Source organism: Coregonus clupeaformis, chromosome 27, assembly GCF_020615455.1.
Source record: "Coregonus clupeaformis isolate EN_2021a chromosome 27, ASM2061545v1, whole genome shotgun sequence".
NCBI classification, from domain to species: domain Eukaryota; kingdom Metazoa; phylum Chordata; class Actinopteri; order Salmoniformes; family Salmonidae; genus Coregonus; species Coregonus clupeaformis.
The window spans coordinates 12,241,658-12,262,729 of record NC_059218.1 but is presented as its reverse complement, the minus strand read 5'-3'; the positions used below and the strand labels follow the sequence as shown (position 1 = coordinate 12,262,729).

Here is a 21,072-nt window from a genome sequence, read left to right as displayed (position 1 = left end):
AGGAAGGACGCCTGTATCTTTGTAGTGACTGGGTGTATTGATACACCGTCCAAAGTGTAATTAATAACGTCATCATGTTCAAATGGATATTCAATGTCTGCTTTTTTTTACACATCTACCAATAGCTGCCCTTCTTTGCAAGGCATTGGAAAACCTCCCTGGTCTTTGTGTTGGAAATTCACTGCTCGATGGAGAGACCTTACAGATAATTGTATGTGTGGGGTACAGAGATGAGGTAGTCATTCAAAAACCATGTTAAACACCATTATTGCACACAGAGTGAGTCCATGCAACTTATTATGTCTTGTTAAACAACCTTTTACAATAACAAAGGGGTTGAATACTTATTGACTCAAGGCATTTCAGCTTTTCCTTTTTAATTAATTTGTAAACATTTCTAAAAACATAATTCCACTTTGACATTATGGGGCAAAAATAATCTCAATTTAATCAATTTTAAATTTAGGCTGTAACACAACAAAATGTGGAAGAAGTTCAGGGGTCTGAATACTTTCTGAAGGCACTGTAGTCCCCTCAATGCTCATCACTAAGCTCAGGATCCTGGGACTGAACACCTCCCTCTGCATCTGGATCCTGGACTTCCTGACGGGACGCCCCCAGGTGATGAGGGTAGGCAATAACACATCCGCCACGCTGACCCCCAACACGGGGGCCCCTCAGGGGTGCATGCTTAGTTCCCTCCTGTACTCCCTGTTCACCTACGTCTCCGTGGCCGCGCACGACTTCAACACCATCATTAAGTTTGCTGACGGCACGACGGTGGTTGGCCTGATCACCAACGACAATGAGACAGCCTATAGGGAGGTCAGTGACCTGGCAGTGTGGTGCCAGGACAACAACCTCTACCTTAATGTCAGCGAAAAGGAGAGCAGAGCACGCCCCAATCCACATCAAAGGAGCTGTAGTGGAGCGGGTTGAGAGTTTCAAGTTCCTCAATGACCACATCACTAAGGAATTATCATGGTCCACACACACCAACACAGTCGTGAAGAAGGCACGACAATGCCTCTTCCCCCTCAGGGGGCTGAAAAGATTTGGCATGGGGCCTCAGATCCTCAAAAGGTTATACAGCTGCACCAATGAGAGCATCTTGACTGGCTGCATCACCGCTTGGTATGGCAACTGCTTGGCATCCGACTGTAAGGCACTACAGAAGGTAGTGCGTACGGCCCAGTACATCACTAGGGCCGAGCTCCCTGCCATCCAGGGCCTCTATACCAGGCGGTGTCAGAGGAAGGCCCTAAAAATGGTCAAATACTCCAGCCACCCAAGTCATAAACTGTTCTCTCTGCTACCACACGGAAAGAGGTACCAATGCACCAAGTTTGGAACCAACAGGACCCTGAACAGCTTCTACCCCCAAGCCATAAGACTTCTAAATACTTAGTCCGGGTAGCTATTGGTTAACTATTTAACTATCTGCATTGACCCTTTTTGCACTAACTCTTTTGACTCATCACATACAATGCTGCTACCATTTATTATCTATCCTGTTGCCTAGTCACTTTATCCCTACTTTATCCCTATATCTACCTCAATTACCTTGTACCCCTGCACATCGACTTTGTACTGGTACCCCGTGTATACAGTGCATTTGGAAAGTATTCAGACCCCTTGAATTTTTCCACATTTTGTTACATTACAACCTTATTTTAAAATTGATTAAATTGTTTTTTTCCTCAATGAATACACAATACCCCATAATGACAAAGCAAAAAAAAAATATATATATATACTCAGTACTTTGTTGAAACACCTTTGGCAGTGAATACAGCCTCGAGTCTTCTTGGGTATAATACTACAAGCTTGGCACACCTGTATTTGGGGAGTTTCTCCCATTCCTCTGCAGATCTTCTCAAGCTCTGTCAGGTTGGATGGGGAGCGTTGCTGTACCGCTATATTCAGGTCTCTCCAGAGATAATCGATCGGGTTCAAGTCCGGGCTCTGGCTGGGCCACTCAAGGACATTCAGAGACTTGTCCCGAAGCCACTCCTGCCTTGGCTGTGTGCTTAGGGTTGTTGTCCTGTTGGAAGGTGAACCTTCACCCCAGTCTGAGGTCCTGAGTGCTCTGGAGCAGGTTTTTATCAAAGATCTCTCTGTACTTTGCTCCGTTCATCTTTGCCTCGATCCTGACTATTCTCCCAGTCCCTGCCGCTGAAAAACATCCCCACCACCATTCTTCACCTTAGGGGTGGTGCCAGGTTTCCTCAAGACATGACACTTGGCATTCAGGCCAAAGAATTCAATCTTGGTTTCATCAGACCAGAGAATCTTGTTTCTCATGGTCTGAGAGTCTTTAGCTGCCTTTTGGCAAACTCCAAGCGGGCTGTCATGTGCCTTTTACTGAGGAGTGGCTTCCGTCTGGACACTCTCCCAGAAAGGCCTGATTGGTGGAGTGCTGCAGAGATGGTTGTCCTTCTGGAAGGTTCTCCCATCTCCACAGAGGAACTCTATAGCTCTGTCAGAGTGACCATCGGGTTCTTGGTCACCTACCTGACCAAGGCCCTTCTCCCCAGATTGCTCAGTTTGGCTGGGCAGCCAGCTCTAGGAAGAGTCTTGGTGGTTCCAAACTTCTTCCATTTACAGTGACATTTTAGTAATTTAGCAGACGCTCTTATCCAGAGCGACTTACAGTTAGTGAGTGCATACATTTTTCATACTGGCCCCCCGTGGGAAACGAACCCACAACCCTGGCATTGCAAGCGCCATGCTCTACCAACTGAGCTACATTTAAGAATGATGGAGGCCACTGTGTTCTTGGTGGCCTTCAATGCTGCAGACGTTTTTTGGTACCCTTCCCCAGATCTGTGCCTCGACACGATCCTGTCTCGGAGCTCTACAGACAATTCCTTCGACCTCATGGCTTGGTTTTTTCTATGACATGCACTGTCAACTGAGGGACCTTATATAGACAGGTGTGTGCCTTTCCAAATCATGTCCAATCAATTGAATTTACCACAGGTGGACTCCAATCAAGTTGTAGAAACATCTCAAGGATGATGAATGGAAACAGAATGCACCTGATCTCAATTTCAAGTATCAGAGCAAAGTGTCTGAATACTTATGTAAATAAGGTATATCTGTTTTTTAGTTTTTAGAAATTAGCAAAACAATCTAAAAAACAGTTTTTGCTTTGTCATTATGGGGTATTGTGTGTATATTGCTGGGAAAAAAATACATATTTAATCAATTTTGGAATAAGGCTGTAACAGAACAAAATGTGGGAAAAGTCAAGGGGTCTGAATACTTTTCAAAGGCACTGTGTAGCCAAGTTATCGTTCCTCATTGTGTATTTATTCCTCGTTATTATTTGTTCTATTATTTATATATTTTTCTCTCTGCATTGTTGGTAAGCATTTCAGTGTTAGTCTTCACCTGTTGTTTACGAAGCACGTGATAAATGCAATTTCATTTGATTTTAAGCTTTCCACATCATGATATCAATCTGCCGATTCAGCGAGTGTTCTATTTCCCCCATCACACAGCTCCAGACATACACAGAGCTGTTATACTGGCCAATCAGGACAGACAGCCCTGTTCAAGTTCACATTGTGCCATCATGTGTTTATACTAGCTGTCTTTTACATAACATCACTAGGCCTGGGTCGGGAGACAGTGGACAGCTGGGATGCAGGATCAGAGCTACGCAGCCTGGAACACTGTGCACTGAGGCTTGGATAGCTATGGCTTCTGGGAAAGGTCAGGAGAGGGATTCCCTTCCCCTCCTCCCACACAGTGGAGTGAGGCTGGGGGAGGACGGAGGAGACGGGGCAGTGACGAGGCTAGCTGAGTAATCTGGATCTGTGGTTATTTCTAGTGGAGCCAAATCCCCTGAGGCCAGCTCTCCTCAGCTCACGCGTGCCTGCCTCGACTGACGTAACTGAGTAAACTTGTGTGATTAGTTGTACTCTCCCCAACTCTCCCACTTCATACTCTAACACTCAACAAGCCGCCTGCGTCCCTACAGTAAACCAGATCATCCTAGCCAGCAATATGCACACATCTGTCTTGGCATATGACCTTAACACACAGTTAGTGGCAACTGCACAAGTAGGGCAGGGCGATGTGTCCCAGGTCAGGTTAATTATACTATAGCCTACATTACAAGATGAGCTATAAGGAGATGTAAAGCAATTTAGATGTAGAAGTTGAGCATTTGCCATGATGTTACTATGACAAGGAGTTTTCCTGACCACGTGAACTGAGCAAGACAAAACTCCGGTTCCCAGTTATATGCTACAACTAGGGTCCTGTTGAGGTCACAGGTCAAACTCCTGTCCCTCATTATGAATTATTAATAAAGTATTTGCCATTGCTTAAATCCAGTCATGCTTATGCAAAAACAAATCAAAATATATTTTATATTTGAGATTCTTCAAATAGCCACCCTTTGCCTTGATGACAGCTTTGCACACTCTTGGCATTCTCTCATCCAGCTTCATGAGGTAGTCACCTGGAATTTCTTTCAATTAACAGGTGTGCCTTCTTAAAAGTTAATTTGTGGAATACCTTTCCTTCTTAATGCATTTGAGCAAATCAGTTGTGTTGTGACAAGGTGTGGGGGTATACAGAAGATAGCCCTATTTGGTAAAAGACCAAGTCCATATTATGGCAAGAACAGCTCAAATAAGCAAAGAGAAACGACAGTCCATCTTTACTTTAAGACATGAAGGTCAGTCAATCTGGAACATTTCAAGAACTGTGAAAGTTTCTTCAAGTGCAGTCGCAAAAACCATCAAGCGCTATGATGAAACTGGCTCTCATGAGGACCACCACAGGAATGGAAGACCCAGAGTTACCTCTGCTGCAGAGGATAAGTTCATTAGAGTTACCAGCCTCAGAAATTGCAGCCCAAATAAATGCTTCACAGAGTTCAAGTCACAAACACATCTCAACATCAACTGTTCAGAGGGGACTGAGTGAATAATAATAATATGCCATTTAGCAGACGCTTTTCTCCAAAGCGACTTACAGTCATGTGTGCATACATTTTTACATATGGGTGGTCCCGGAGATCGAACCCACTACCCTGGCATTACAAGTGCCATGCTCTACCAATTGAGCTACAGAGGACCACAGGCCTTCATGGTTGAATTGCTGCAAAGAAACCACTACTAAAGGAAACCAATAAGAAGAAGAGACCTGTTTGGGCCAAGGAACACGAACAATGGACATTATACCGGTGAAAATTTGTTCTTTGGTCTGGAGTCCAAATTTGAGATTTTTGGTTCCAACCGCCGTGTCTTTGTGAGACACGGTGTGGGTGAACGGATGATCTCTGCATGTGTATTTCCCACCGTAAAGCATGGAGGAGGTGTCATGGTGTGTGGGTGCTTTGCTGGTTACACTGTCTGTGATTGATTTAGAATTCAAGGCACACTTAACCAGCATGGCTACTACAGCATTCTGCAGCGATACGCCATCCCATCTGGTTTGGGCTTAGTGGGACTATCATTTGTTTTTCAACAGGACAATGACCCAACACACCTCCAGGCCGTGTAATAGCTATTTTACCAAGAAGGAGAGCGATGGAGTGCTGCATCAGATGACCTGGCCTCCACAATCACCCGACCTCAACCCAATTGAGATGGTTTGGGATGAGTCGGTGTCACGTTCGTCTAATGACGGGACAGACCAAGGCGCAGCGTGATATACGTACATGTTTATTCAACTAAATAAACACACGACAAAACAATAAACGAAACGTGAAGTCCTAAGGTAGATACAACAAACCTTAACCCGGAACAAGATCCCACAACTCAATAGTGCCAATAGGCTGCCTAAGTATGGTCCCCAATCAGAGACAACGAGCGACAGCTGCCTCTGATTGGGAACCACACCGGCCAACATAGAACTATACATACTAGATCCCACATAGAAAATACTACATAACAAAGAATATACACACCCTGACTCAACATATACGAGTCCCCTGAGTCAGGGCGTGACAGTCGGACCGCAGAGTGAAGGAAAAGCAGCCAACAAGTGCTCAGCATATGTGGGAACTCCTTCAAGACTGTTGGAAAAGCATTCCAGGTGAAGCTGGTTGAGAGAATGCCAAGAGTGTGCAAAGCTGTCATCAAGGCAAAGGGTGGCTATTTGTAGAATCTCAAATATGAAATATATTTTGATTTGTTTAACGCTTTTCTGGTTACTACATGATTCCATATGTGTTATTATTATTTTGATGTCTTCACTATTATCCTACAATGTAGAAAATAGTAAAAATAAAGAAAAACCCTTGAATGAGTAGGTGTGTCCAAACTTTTGACAGGTACTGTATATATAATAAATATTTCAACTGGTTCTGTTTCACAAAGACATATAAACAGGTGGGGCTCACCTGCATGTTTTCCGTAGCATCTCCTAGCAACCCTCCGAAGGTGATTGCATTGGTCACAGTGCCTAGGTAGATGAACAAGATGGCGGACAGCGACTGGATGTGAATGGCGTCATAGAAATCACTGGCGAAGAATGGCAGCTTCCGCTTGATGTCCAAAATGAGGCCGCCGCAAAACCTTAACAATGAAAATGTGACAGTGACATTTTACATTTATGCCACAAAGTTTTAATTATTGTTATAGCATTATTATAAAGATGTAAAATCCTCGTAAAGGAGATGGATCGCTACGATCCCCATTCTGTTTTGGTCAGCGTAGCTACTGTATCTGTCTGGTTTACGAGATTACTAAAGATGCTGTCTCATCACAAATCAGTGTGTGGCACATGGTGAAAAGGCAATGGTAAATAGTGTCTTGCTTTGGCCACACACGTGAGGTGTAATTTCCTGGAATTCCTTAGTGACATGCGTGGAGTTACAGTGTTATAGTAAATAGTTGTAGCATTCCGATTTCAGTGAGAGTTGAGGCCCTGCTAAGTGACATTCTATCAATGTACTACATGTTGTTATTGGCAACAGTTGAAGACGGCTCTGTTATTCAATACTACACCATATCATATGGTTTAGGCAAGTATTAATGAGCAGTGTCATCCTTACTTTCCAGTGTTCATGAGCTCTTCTCCGACATGTCCATGTCCCCCTCCTCCTCCCTGACCCCCGTCATGTCCATGTGTGTCCCCGTTCATCTGGGGCCCATCCCCTCCACCCCCAGCATTATACTGGTTCTTCCTATACAGACACACACAGTAGGTTAACCCACAGACATCACTCTCCAACACACATCTGATTGTTTATGGTCCACCATGAGTACCCAGTTTGGAGGAAAGAGAGGGAATAGTCCTGGTATCTTTTTAAAAGAAACATGCGCAATTTATGTAATTTTCTGGAACTAGGAAAGTTTACAGAATTTTGTAACCCTACTAGGACCAGCGGTGTGTGTGGCAGTGCTGTACCTCTTGTCAGAAGAGGGCAAGGACTTGGGGGGTTCTATCCTGATGTCAGGGTCCCACTCCCCAGGGGGTAGGACGATGACCTCATCCAGGAACTCCTCGATGCCTGCCAGCAGGTCCTGTCTGTCCTTGGCCTTGTAGGCAATGTCATGGAACACCTGACCAAAACACAACCAATGAGAAACCTTATTAACATCAACAGCAGCACACAACCAATCATTTCTCGTTTCACACTTGTCTCTTCCTGATATTGTGATCAGAGTAATTGGATCCTAATCATTATCATCCATTTGTATGTACAGTGGCTTGCGAAAGTATTCACCCCCTTGGCATTTTTCCTATTTTGCTGCCTTACAACCTGGAATTAAAATGGATTTTCTGGGTGGTTTGTATTATTTGATTTACACAACATGCCTACCACAGATGCAAAATATTTTTTCTTGTGAAACAAACAAGAAATAAGACAAAAAACAGAAAACTTGAGCGTGCATAACTATTCACCCCCCCCAAATTCAATACTTTGTAGAGCCACCTTTTGCAGCAATTACAGCTGCAAGTATCTTGGGGTATGTCTCTATAAGCTTGGCACATCTAGCCACTGGGATTCTTTGCCCATTCTTCAAGGCAAAACTGCTCCAGCTCATTCAAGTTGGATGGGTTCCGCTGGTGTACAGCAATCTTCAAGTCATACCACAGATTCTCAATTGGATTGAGGTCTCGGATTTGACTAGGCCATTCCAAGACATTTAAATGTTTCCCCTTAAACCACTCGAGTGTTGCTTTAGCAGTATGCTTAGGGTCATTGTCCTGCTGGAAGGTGAAGAGGTTTCCCTCAAGAATGTCCCTGTATTTAGCGCCATCCATCATTCCCTCAATTCTGACCAGTTTCCCAGTCCCTGCCGATGAAAAACATCCCCATGGCATGATGCTACCACCACCACGCTACACTGTGGGGATGGTGTTCTCGGGGTGATGAGAGGTGTTGGGTTTGCGCCAGACATAGCGTTTTCCTTGATGGCCAAACAGCTCAATTTTAGTCTCATCTGACCAGAGTGCCTTCTTCCATATGTTTGGGAGTCTCCCACATGCCTTTTGGCAAACACCAAACGTGATTGCTTATTTTTTTCTTTAAGCAATGGCTTTTCTCTGGCCACTCTTCCGTAAAGCCCAGCTCTGTGAAGTGTACGGCTTAAAGTGGTCCTATGGACAGATACTCCAATCTCCGCTGTGGAGCTTTGCAGCTCCTTCAGGGTTATCTTTGGTCTCTTTGTTGCCTCTCTGATTAATGCCCTCCTTGCCTGGTCCGTGAGTTTTGGTGGGCGGCCCTCTCTTGGCAGGTTTGTTGTGGTGCCATATTCTTTCAATTTATTAATAATGGATTTAATGGTGCTCTGTGGGATGTTCAAAGTTTCTGATATTTTTTTATAACCCAACCCTGATCTGTACTTCTCCACAACTTTGTCCCTGATCTGTTTGGAGAACTCCTTGGTCTTCATGGTGCTGCTTGCTTGGTGGTGCCCCTTGCTTAGTGGTGTTGTAGACTCTGGGGCCTTTCAGAACAGGTGTATATATCCTGAGATCATGTGACAGATCATGTGACACTTAGATTGCACACAGGTGGACTTTATTTAACTAATTATGTGACTTCTGAAGATAATTGGTTGCAACAGATCTTATTTAGGGGCTTCATAGCAAAGGGGGTGAATACATATGCACACACCACTTTTCCGTTATTTATTTTGTAGAATTTTTGGAAACAAGTATTTTTTTTCATTTCACTTCACCAATTTGGACTATTTTGTGTATGTCCATTACATGAAATCCAAATAAAAATCAATTTAAATTACAGGTTGTAATGCAACAAAATAGGAAAAATGCCAAGGGGGATGAATACTTTTGCAAGGCACTGTAAATACTTACAGTATCCCATCTATATAAGCCATATGCCATTATCTCTTAATAATAAAACAAATATATATATGCCAATTAGCAGACACTTTTATCCAAAGCGACTTACAGTCATGCGTGCATAAATTTTACGTACAGGTGGTACCGGGATGCAAACCCACTATACTATACGTCACTATACGTCAACAGTGAAGAGGTGACTCCGGGATGCTGCAGGTCCTCAACTGGCAGCTTCATTAAATAGTACCCGCAAAACACCAGTCTCAACGTCAACAGTGAAGAGGTGACTCCGGGATGCTGACCTTCTAGGAAGAGTTGCAAAGAAAAAGCCATTATCTCAGACTGGCCAATAAAAAAAAAAGATGAAGATGGGCAGTCTGAGATATGGCTTTTTCTTTGCAACTCTTCCTAGAAGGTCAGCATCCCTGAGTCACCTCTTCACTGTTGACGTTGAGACTGGTGTTTTGCGGGTACTATTTAATGAAGCTGCCAGTTGAGGACCTGTGAGGCGTCTGTTTCTCAAACTAGATACTCTAATGTATTTGTCCTCTTGCTCAGTTGTGCACCAGGGCCTCCCACTCCTCTTTCTATTCTGGTTAGAGCCAGTTTGCGCTGTTCTGTGAAGGGAGTAGTACACAGCGTTGTACGAGATCTTCAGTTTCTTGGCAATTTCTCGCATGAAATAGCCTTCATTTCTCAGAACAAGAATAGACTGACGAGTTTCAGAAGAAAGTTATTTGTTTCTGGCCATTTTGAGCCTGTAATCGAACCCACAATTGCTGATGCTCCAGATACTCAACTAGTCTCAAGAAGGCCAGTTTTGTTGCTTCTTTAATCAGCACAACAGTTTTAAGCTGTGCTAACATAATTGCAAAAGGGTTGGCTAATGATCAATTAGCCTTTTAAAATGATAAACTTGGATTAGCAAACACAACGTGCCATTGGAACACAGGACTGATGGTTGCTGATAATGGGCCTCTGTACGCCTATGTAGATATTCCATTAAAAATCAGCCGTTTCCAGCTACAATAGCCATTTACAACATTAACAATGTCTACACTGTATTTCTGATCAATTTTATGTTCTTTTAATCTACCAAAAAATAGCTTTTCTTTCGAAAACAAGGACATTTCTAAGTGACCCCAAACTTTTGAACGGTAGTGTATATGATTCACTACACAGATATTAAATCATAAACAGTCAGGTCCATAATTATTGGCATCCTTGATAAAGATTAGCAAAAAATGAGCAAGAAAATGAGCCTACAATATATCTCAGTATTTGTATTACTTATTTTATGCAGTCTTTTTTGCTAATCTTCAAGGGTGCCAATAATTATGGACCTGACTGTATGTAATCTCGCGAGATCAATGTGGAAGTACAAGGCTAAAATCTATTCTAACCTTACCATGACTTCAATCCCAGATCAACCTTGTAAGCCTTGCCGATTTGGTAATTACAACTGTAGGATCCAGAAAGCCTTGTGTAAGACACTACATCTTAGTTTCCTAGACTACACTGTGTTGAGCCATATGCCACCTGGGTGCTATATATGGCCTGGAGTCTTCTTTCTGCCTATGTTAATCTCTTAATACTTCAGCTGCCCAGACTCCATTTACTAAACATAGGGCAAACACTGCAGTGCACCAATAGACTCACACTCAGATTAACAAATATAAAATACATTCACACGGACTAAGTTCCTAGAACTCCAGGAAGACTGGACAGTATCATCAACTCCTTGCACATACCCTTGGTAAATATACAGTGTAAGTGGGCTGGACACAGTGGTCACGTACCTCATCAGACATGAGGGTGGCGATAGCTCGTCCGATCTCATGGTAGGAATTGGCTTTTCCTTTGGGCCCCAGCAGCACGAATAGGAACCTGAAAGGAAATACAGAGAAAAGTAGAAGGATATTCAGAAATAGACAGCTTACATGAAAAAGCCCAAATTGGAGAAAACAGTGGTCACTAGTGGTTGAACTCTATAATTACAGTACCAATCAGCCTCTACAGGCAATGAGATATGTGGTATATTTGGTGGGTTTGTTTAGTTCTGGTGTGGTTGTGATTGTGGTGGTGATGGTGGTTGTAGTTGGTTACCTGGTAGGGACGGGGACCTCTGTCAGAGATCCCAACATGACAGCCTGCTGCAGACGGACGAACGCCACGAAGGGCGTGTCCAGGAAGTCCACCTCTCCGACCAGGACATTAGATGCCTCGGCATCACGAGGAAGCTTCTTCATGAATTTATTCTTCAGCTACAGATGGTGAGGGGGGAGGAGAAAGAGAGATGAAGAGAGAGAGAGAGAGAGAGAGAGAGAGAGAGAGAGAGAGAGAGAGAGAGAGAGAGAGAGAGAGAGAGAGAGAGAGAGAGAGAGAGAGAGAGGCAAGAGAGAGAGAGAGGGGATAGATAGACAGTTGAACAGAGAGCAAGACAGAAAGAGAGAAAGAAGGCAATGAAATCCTAGCCTTGACACACATCTGATGTGTTGCTCTATTGAAAAGACACGGTGCTTGAAAGGACTGTCCTTATCAGAGTAGAATGAGAAGAGCAGTAAAGGTACTCTAACAATGGACATTTCACATGCTCCAAAGTTGTACAGTTTCATGAATGAAATGGGGCCGCACAGTACAGCCCGTCCCCAGCACATAGGCATTGCATGCTGTATTGTGTGGCAACACTGCAGCTCGTAGCGTCTTTAGAAACAGATTAAAGCGTATTTATCACTCTGTGACTCACTAACTCACAAGCAGTATGATGAATGACAGATAATAAAGTCCTTTCTGTTCATTGCTGTTATACACTTTAACCACAAGTCTATTTAATGAGAATGTAACACGGTAGCAACAGAAAAGACTGACCTCTGTGCAACTGTATACAAAATAACAGGCCAGTGTGATTGCATACCAGCCATTCACTTTAGGTCAATACGCCGCTATATTCAAATGAAGGCCTAAATGGGACTCTGACGTACTACTTAGTCCCAGTGAAATGCAAAAAACCTAAACATACAGAGACCTCGGGTGAGGAGATGATCAACTAAGCAAGGTCATGGTGTTTTATCAAACGCCAGAGCAACTTGACAAATTAGCTACTGTTCCGGGAGTTAGTTACTGTGTCTGTGTACTGGTTTCAGCAGACTTCACGAGGAGTGGCAACATTGGTACCAAACACTTAAGAGAGAGTGTCAGGGCTCTTATCTTTGTGTGTTAGGCTCGTAGGCTTTATCAGTCGAGCAAGGCCACACACCCCTAGAAACACACTCCATCACACACAAACACACACACTGTGCCCACTCCTTGACCCTGCATAGTGTTAGAGCAGGAGTTGAAATTTAGAGTGCCCAAACACAGACACACACACAACAATATCCTCACCTGGTCTCGATCTGGTTGGTCAGAGAAGTCGTTGAGGCTGTTGGAGGTCAGGTTCCGATGGGTCGTGGCTGGGCTACCTGTGGGGTCAGAGGTCAGAGCTCAAAGACCAGGACTGAGAGCAGTCACCGTGTTCATTAGGGCACAAAACAGTCAAATGGTTTAAAGCGCTCTGAAACGGATGTGAGTGTTTCTTATTGGACCAGGTAGTCCCTCCTTGTTTCAGGCGGTTTTCTTCCGTTTGGTGCCTAATGAACACGACCCTGGGCTCCAACAAAGTCACTGAGATGAAAGGTAAAGCACAAGTCCCAGAAAAGACAAAGGCCCAGATAGATTAGACTGATCTCAGAGAAGGAGATGAAGAGAAACAGAAGAAAATAGGAACAGAAACTTCAGAAGTCCTAATATAAATGTGGAAGGCAGCCAGGGCTTAGTTAAGCTTTAGGGCCGATGCCAGCTGCAGTGGATGAGATCTACTGACTGAAATCTCCCACTGCCATGCCCTGTCCATCTCTGATCTGATGCCAACTGGTCACTCACTGACACAGTAATGCAGAGAGAGGGCACGGACACAGTCTTATTTGTAGTCTATGGTGGGGTTGGTGGGCGAGTGGGAGAGTGGGAGAGATAGCCATCTTTCTTTACCCTCTTTTAGCCAGCAGTATCAGTTCTCTTAACCTGACAAAGTTGGTCAATAGTCGAGTCGGGTCTACATTAGCTAGTTGGTTGTTTACTATTTCTCTGGGCATGATGGACTGTGACTTGGATGCTGTTTGATGCAGTCGTATAAAAAAATCATCCAAAAATAGTGGACTGATAGTGATATCCCATGAGAGTATTGTTTTCAGTCATCAATGCTAATATCAGCAATATGAGTTTGGATCGCAAATAAGCACATAGACTATTGTCAAGGTATGTGTTATGACCTGTTATAGACTATGTTATATGACTATTATAACCTGACTTACACGGGTATCCCACACTAGGGTGTTATAATGCATTATAACCTGACTTACTGAAAAATATCCATGTTTTAGAGTGTTGTATTGCATTATTTGCGTATGACTGACACAGGCATCCCGAAAAATGTCCATGTTAGAGTGTTGTATTGTTTTTTAACCCACTTGCAAAAGTATCCCACACAAGGGTATATTATAATGCATTATAATATTATATTCAGGGGATGGAACCGGTTCAGGGAACAGAACCGTTATTTTAAAAGCATGGGAACCAGTTAATAACATTATTTTACGTTCCAGGCATTTTTTTCTAGTCCCACAACAAAACACAACAAAGCGCCTATGCAAAGCCCTCACTCTGTCACTCAGAAACGTATTCCAGTGTCTGCCTGCAAGATGATAATCTTTGCCTGTGCGTGTTTAAGCTACCTGCCCCCCCATCCCAAGTATGGCTACTGTACTGACGTTACAAGCTTGATTTAGAAGATAGAGAGATTTTGAATTAGCTAGAGAAGAATGGATATACTTTTTTAATGCTAGTTAAGGATACTATAGGCCTAGTTATTACATTTCACATTGGATTTAGTAATGACAAAAAGGTAAGACGTGTTTTTAATTCTGGTACCGCTCTGCACACACAAGCTTGTTAGCTAACTAACAAGCTGCCCATCAAGCATGTAAACAACTAGCTTGCCTGCTCTATCTGCACTGCTTGGTGAAGTAATTGAATGAGCTAAATGTAAAAAAACATGATTTCAGAGGTTAAAAAAGGAACAGAAAGGAACAATATAAACTGGTACTTTTTGGGGGTTCGAACCAGTTCAGAACTTTATTTTGCTAGTCGGAACAGTGGAACAAAATGAAAAAAAATCGCGGTTCTGTTCAGAACGAAACAATAGGAAAATAACTTTGGTTCCAATCCCTGGTTATAATGCATTATAGCCAGCCTGACTTACACAGACATCCCTTGTGCCATATGTGTTACAACCTGACTTACTAAGGTATCCCATGTGTTATAAATGCATTATATCCTGACTTACTGATGTATTGCATGCTGGAGCTCCTTTGGACCTCCTCTATCGGTTCCTCAGGGCCAAGCGTGGTTGCATAAGGCACAAATTGGGACTGGGACTGGGGGTGCGAGAGGGGGAAGGGCTGGGGGTGTTCATGGGGACTGCGTGCTTTAGTGCAGACAGAGCATCCCGAGAGAGAGAGAGAGAGAGAGAGAGAGAGAGAGAGAGAGAGAGAGAGAGAGAGAGAGAAGGAAGGAAGGAAGGAAGAAAGGAAGGAAGGAAGGAAGGAAGGAAGGAAGGAAGGAAGGAAGGAAGGAAGGAAGGAAGGAAGGAAGGAAGGAAGGAAGGAAGGAAGGAAGGAAGGAAGGAAGGAAGGAAGGAAGGAAGGAAGGAAGGAAGGAAGGAAGGAAGGAAGTGAAGAGAAGAGAAGAAAATATAAGAAAATAATTGCTGAGACTTTTCCCACAAAGACAGTGTAGAGAATGTTAGTCTGTGCAGGAGAGTAAAGAGTGCAGTTAGAGGATAGACAGAACAAGAACAATCTCACACACTTCAAAGTGCAGTACCATATTATTGTGAGTGGCTATCCAAGCAGTTATGGTTTTGATAAATAATTAAATCACATGCTGTAAAGTCTGAATCCATTTTGGAGATTGTAGTATTTAGAAGAAAAAAAAAGCATCGACACGAAGAGTTACAAGAATCTTGCCAGGCAAATTCACATTGTTAATAGTTCAGTCTATAACCACCTAGATATATGTACCTATAACATCTTTACTGCAATCAAATGATGGCCCATAATGTTGATCATACACTACACCCTATCCTATAGAATTGATGACAAAGTCCACCAGAGGGAAAAATCAATCATGGTAGATTGATTGGTAGAACTTATTGGGATAGGGTAGGAAGTAGATGGTAAGGAGAAAAAATAAAAGACTGCACCAAACTGGCATCTGCATTACCGTTCTGGTCTTGGTTGGAAAACAGCCTACTTGCACTGGACACCGTCTTGCCGATGTCGGCAAGGGAGCGCAGGTTGGACTTCTTGGTCTGGTGACGATGTTTTCGTAGCAACGTGTACATGACCTGATCCTTCAGCTCGGCCTTCAGCTGACCGATCTCGATCTGGTTGTCAGTGATCAACTCTGAGAGAGGGAGAGGGGGGACAGAGAGGGGGGACAGAGAGAGCGGGGACAGAGAGAGGGGGGACAGAGAGAGCAGGGACAGAGAGAGGGGGGACAGAGAGAGAGGGGGGACAGAGAGAGCAGGGACAGAGAGAGCAGGGACAGAGAGAGAGCGGGGACAGAGAGAGGGGGGGGACAGAGAGAGAGGGGGACAGAGAGAGGGGGGACAGAGAGAGGGGGGACAGAGAGAGCAGGGACAGAGAGAGCAGGGACAGAGAGAGAGCGGGGACAGAGAGAGGGGGGACAGAGAGAGGGGGGACAGAGAGAGGGGGACAGAGAGGGGGGGACAGAGAGGGGAGGCAGAGAAAGGGGGAGGGACAGAGAGAGGGGGGGCAGAGAGAAGGGGGACAGAGGGGGGGGACAGAGAGAGCGGGGACAGAGAGAGGGGGACAGAGAGAGGGGGACAGAGAGAGGGGGACAGAGAGAGGGGGGACAGAGAGAGAGGGGGACAGAGAGAGGGGGGACAGAGAGAGGGGGGACAGAGAGGGGGGGACAGAGAGAGGGGGGACAGAGAGAGGGGGGGACAGAGAGAGGGGGACAGAGAGAGGGGGGGACAGAGAGAGGGGGGACAGAGAGAGGGGGGACAGAGAGAGGGGGGACAGAGAGAGGGGGACAGAGAGAGGGGGACAGAGAGAGGGGGGGACAGAGAGAGGGGGGACAGAGAGGGGGGGGACAGAGAGAGCGGGGACAGAGAGAGGGGGGACAGAGAGAGGGGGACAGAGAGAGAGGGGGACAGAGAGAGGGGGACAGAGAGAGCGGGGACAGAGAGAGGGGGACAGAGAGAGGGGGGGACAGAGAGAGAGGGGGGACAGAGAGGGGGGGACAGAGAGAGCGGGGACAGAGAGAGGGGGGACAGAGAGAGGGGGGGACAGAGAGGGGGGGGACAGAGAGAGCGGGGACAGAGAGAGGGGGACAGAGAGAGGGGGGGACAGAGAGGGGAGGCAGAGAAAGGGGGAGGGACAGAGAGAGGGGGGCAGAGAGAGGGGGGGACAGAGAGGGGGGGACAGAGAGAGCGGGGACAGAGAGAGGGGGGGACAGAGAGAGCGGGGACAGAGAGAGGGGGGACAGAGAGAGGCGGGGACAGAGAGAGGCGGGGACAGAGAGAGGCGGGGACAGAGAGAGGGGGGGACAGAGAGAAGGGGGAGAGAGTGGGGGGCAGAGAGAGGGGGGATAGAGAGAGGGGGGACAGAGAGGGGGGCAGAGAGAGAGGGGGACAGAGAGAGGGGGGACAGAGAGAGGGGGGGAAAAGGGGATGAAGAGAATGTCAATATTGAGGACACTTGGTTTCAAAGAGCACTGTTTTGGAATGTCCCAATTTTAAAAGCACTTCACAGTCAGACAGACACTGACTGATGTTTTTGCGTGTCCTGGTGCAGTGAGATGCCGGGGCTTATGGGAAGCGTAGTTGTCTTACCGACCACCTGTGGTAGAGTGGAGGCCTCCAGGTCCAGCAGGATGGTGCCTTTCTCAATACAGGTCTTCAGCTCAAACAGACTGTGAAGGGACAGGGTGGCCACGTGGGGCTTACTCCAACGCTCTCCTCCCTTTTCCACCTTCTCCTCAAACTTTATCCACCTAGAGAGAGAGAAATAGATTGAGAAAGAGAAATGAAGGATAATTTTTTTTATTTACAAAACAACCCCTCAATGTTATGCATTCATCACTGTTCATGGAAAATAGCAGGGGATGAGGACGACGCAATACAAATCCTGTACATGTACATATTGAACGTGGTTCTTTCCATTGCCAAGTAACCGTACACATCAAGCATGTTAAAATACCAGTCTCTGAACTAAGACAAGGACCACACACACACACACTGTGGCAGTCAGAGCCTTGATGGCGAGAGGTTTGTCCCTTTAGAATTCTTCTAATTTCTCCATAACAAAGAGCTATTCACCTGGTCCAGGAGGGGGTGAGGGGATCGGGTTTCGGGTTTCCGAGGGTGATATAGAGTGTCCCTATGGTCATAACTCATGCTCCACCTGCCTCAACTAACCTCGCCCCGCCTCCCCTGCCTAAACCCCCTGCCTCACCTCCATTCAGGCCTCTGGAGGGGGTGAGGGGATCGGGTTTCGGGTTTCCGAGGGTGATATAGAGTGTCCCTATGGTCATAACTCATGCTCCACCTGCCTCAACTAACCTCGCCCCGCCTCCCCTGCCTAAACCCCCTGCCTCACCTCCATTCAGGCCTCTGGAGGGGAGAGGAGACGGGCCTCAGACGGGCCGCAAGGGGATGTAGAAAGGGGAGGTGGGGATGAGGGAAGGGGAGGGAGAGACAGGGACAGGGAGCTGGACCCCACAGGGAGTTTGGGGGTGGACAGAACTTTTCTAACGCAAAGTTCAGACGCCGAACTTATAGAAATTAAGAGTGGGCTGGCACGGTTGAGAGCTTTGCTTGACATACTGATTGGTTTCATACAACCGCTGCAGACTTCCTCGTTGGTTTTGGGTCAAATTCAGGCATAACACCGACCTCTTGTGTTAAAGAAACCATCAAGTTTATTGCACTAAAAAGACAAATAAAGATGATTCACACACCTGTGCAGTGCTGAAGTTAATGTTTGAAACTGTGAATATGATTGGTTTCATGTGTCTCGGTTAACGTAACATGTACTAAGGAATCAGGAAGAGTCTCCTCATCCCTAAAATAAACCATGAGATCTGTTAGCGATATTAGGCCTACTGTGCAACGTAGACATTGAATTTGTATGTTGATGTATTGCCCATCGGTTATGAATGTTTCAACCGCTGTGTTGAGAAGTGATGTTTTTACCGTCATTTCCTGGTTTCAAAGAACACCAAAAACTACACTAACCATGAGCCTTAGCCTCACCTACTAATCTGAGGCCATGACTGTGCTTCCGTTGTGGGTGTGGTAGAAATCAAACATTTTAAAAATTTTACATTTTAGTCATTTAGCAGACGCTCTTATCCAGAGCGACTTACAGTTAGTGAGTGCATAATAAAAAAAATATAATAAATTATACTGGCCCCCCGTGGGAATCGAACCCACAACCCTGGCGTTGCAAACGCCACGCTCTACCAACTGAGCTACATCCCTGCATATTATTATATGATAATTGCATGCAAATAAAGGTTCTGTCGTAGTCGGCCCATGGGGCGGCGCACAATTGGCCTAGCGTCGTCCAGGGTAGGGGAGGGAATGTGGCCAATTGTGCGCCGCCCCATGGGTCTCCCGGTCGCGGCCGACTACGACAGAACCTTTATTTGCATTCAATTATCATATAATAATATGCATTACCATTTCTCCCGACAGTGGAAGAACTGCTCTGGCTCGCTGCATGAAACACAGGCATGCTTCACCTGCACCGCACCGAAAGAGAGGCAGAGGCTGCCGAACTATCGTCAAAAGTCAGACGAGTCGCACTGCAATGTTTCAGACGGCACTCTATCCCTGCTCTTCCAAAGAGTGAGATCTTTTTTTTTGTTCGGAGTGGCGATAGAGCAGTGTTTGAACTAAGGCTAAGAAACTCAAGGCACTCTCAACTCAAGTATTACAGCAGGGGTTTATTGGAGGTTCTAAGTGAATGGGTAAAGGAGCATGTATCTGTCAGTATGTGTGTACATGTATCTTTCAGTACGTGTGTACATGTATCTTTCAGTACGTGTGTACATGTATCTGTCAGTACGTGTGTACATGTATCTGTCAGTGAGTGGTAAGGTGAGAAAGAAAGGGAGAAACAGAGAGAGAGAGAGAGAGAGAGAGAGAGACAGACAGACAGAGAGAGAGAGAGACAGAGAGGGGGCGAGAGAGAGAGAGAGAGAGAGAGAGAGAGAGAGAGAGAGAGAGACAGAGAGAGAGAGAGGGGGGGCGAGAGAGAGAGAGGGGGGAGCAAGAGAGAGAGCGAGAGAGAGTGAATGATAGGGTGTGTGTATCAGTGTGTGGGTGTGTGATAATAGATAGGCCTACTACTGAAACTCACTGAGGTGTATTGACATGTATAAAGCAGAGATTTGTTTCCCTTAAAGAGAATGTCCATTCCCTGCCAAGGCATTTCCTCCATCTCCACCTGCAAGTACCTAACAGTAATGCTATTACTGTCTCCATCTGTCTGTCTGTTTGTCACTATGAGCCTACCAGGAACTCACTGCTGCTAGTAAAAACGACTGATGTATTTGGCTCTTTCATTACTATGGCTGCGTCCAAAATGGCACTCTATTCCCTATTTAGTGCACTACTTTTGACCAGGGCCCTTAGGGTCAAAACTTTGGGCCATATGTATTAAGCGTATCAGAGTACTAATACTGATGTTGGATCAGGTCCCCCCCCTGTCCTTGTAATCTTAATCATTGTGATCTACAAATGTAGGATCTTTATTTGAGCCAGTTTGCTACAGCAGGAAAATAACCCTACACCAACAGGAAAATGTAAAGCCACAAAAGAGTGATCAAATTAAAATCCTACATCTGTAAAAGGCATAATGTATCCTAAATCAGCACTCCTACTCTGATGCCTGTCCAGAAAGAAGATCACATGGTAGGTAACTGAGGTTGTGTTCAGGGTTCACTTAGGGAACAGTGCAGTGTTGTTCATCCAGATAAGAGTGGGCAAGGAGTTCACTGGAGGACACACTATTATCCTGCGCAGGAATTCATGTTAGTGATGGGGGGTGGGGGGAATCATACCGTTACATATCGTAATATTATTTTGGACAATAATATATCGATACTTCAACTCCAAGTATCAATAAATAAATAAATAATAACATATATAATAATTTGTTGGGTAGCGTTAGCGCTAGTTGGCTGTACCTGCACTAAAACTCCGGTATTTTTCATCCTATAGCTTGTTCTCCATCTTCAATAGTGAGCCAACATGTTTTCAGCACTTTTATTTTCATGACTGATGAAAACTAATTTCCCCGTGCTCTCTCTGGTGTCTCTGCAGCAGATATACACTGAGTGTACAAAACATTAAGAACACCTTCCTAATATTGAGTTGCCCCCCCCCACCCCTTTGCCCTCAGAACAGCCTCAATTTGTCAGGGCATGGACTCTACAAGGTGTCAAATGCATTCCACAGGGATGCTGGCCCAATGTGACTCCAATGCTTCCCAAAGTTGTGTCAAGTTGGCTGTATGTCCTTTGGGTGGTGGACCAATCTTGATACACACGGGAAACTGTTGAGTGTGAAAAACCCAACAGCGTTTCAGTTCTTGACACACTCAAACCGGTGCGCCTGGCACCTACTACCATAACCCGCTCAAAGGCACTTAAATCTTTTGTCTT

At 45.3% G+C, this 21,072-nt stretch overlaps 1 protein-coding gene across 2 annotated transcripts in view; it reads right to left on the bottom strand.

Annotated features, from left to right (window-relative positions):
• The window catches only part of LOC121541461 (electrogenic sodium bicarbonate cotransporter 1-like), an 87,536-nt gene that overhangs the window by 29,375 nt on the left and 37,089 nt on the right, over positions 1-21,072 (bottom strand). The window contains exons 5-13 of one of the 2 annotated variants that reach the window (XM_041850491.2): positions 17,234-17,394; positions 15,598-15,780; positions 14,660-14,800; positions 12,664-12,740; positions 11,386-11,543; positions 11,079-11,166; positions 7,375-7,529; positions 7,019-7,150; positions 6,365-6,539 (exon numbers count right to left, since the gene is read on the bottom strand). In XM_041850491.2, the coding sequence (XP_041706425.1) occupies positions 6,365-6,539; positions 7,019-7,150; positions 7,375-7,529; positions 11,079-11,166; positions 11,386-11,543; positions 12,664-12,740; positions 14,660-14,800; positions 15,598-15,780; positions 17,234-17,394 (1,270 nt within the window). The remainder of the gene's footprint in view (positions 1-6,364; positions 6,540-7,018; positions 7,151-7,374; positions 7,530-11,078; positions 11,167-11,385; positions 11,544-12,663; positions 12,741-14,659; positions 14,801-15,597; positions 15,781-17,233; positions 17,395-21,072) is intronic. The other variant, XM_041850492.2, reaches the window with a different exon arrangement.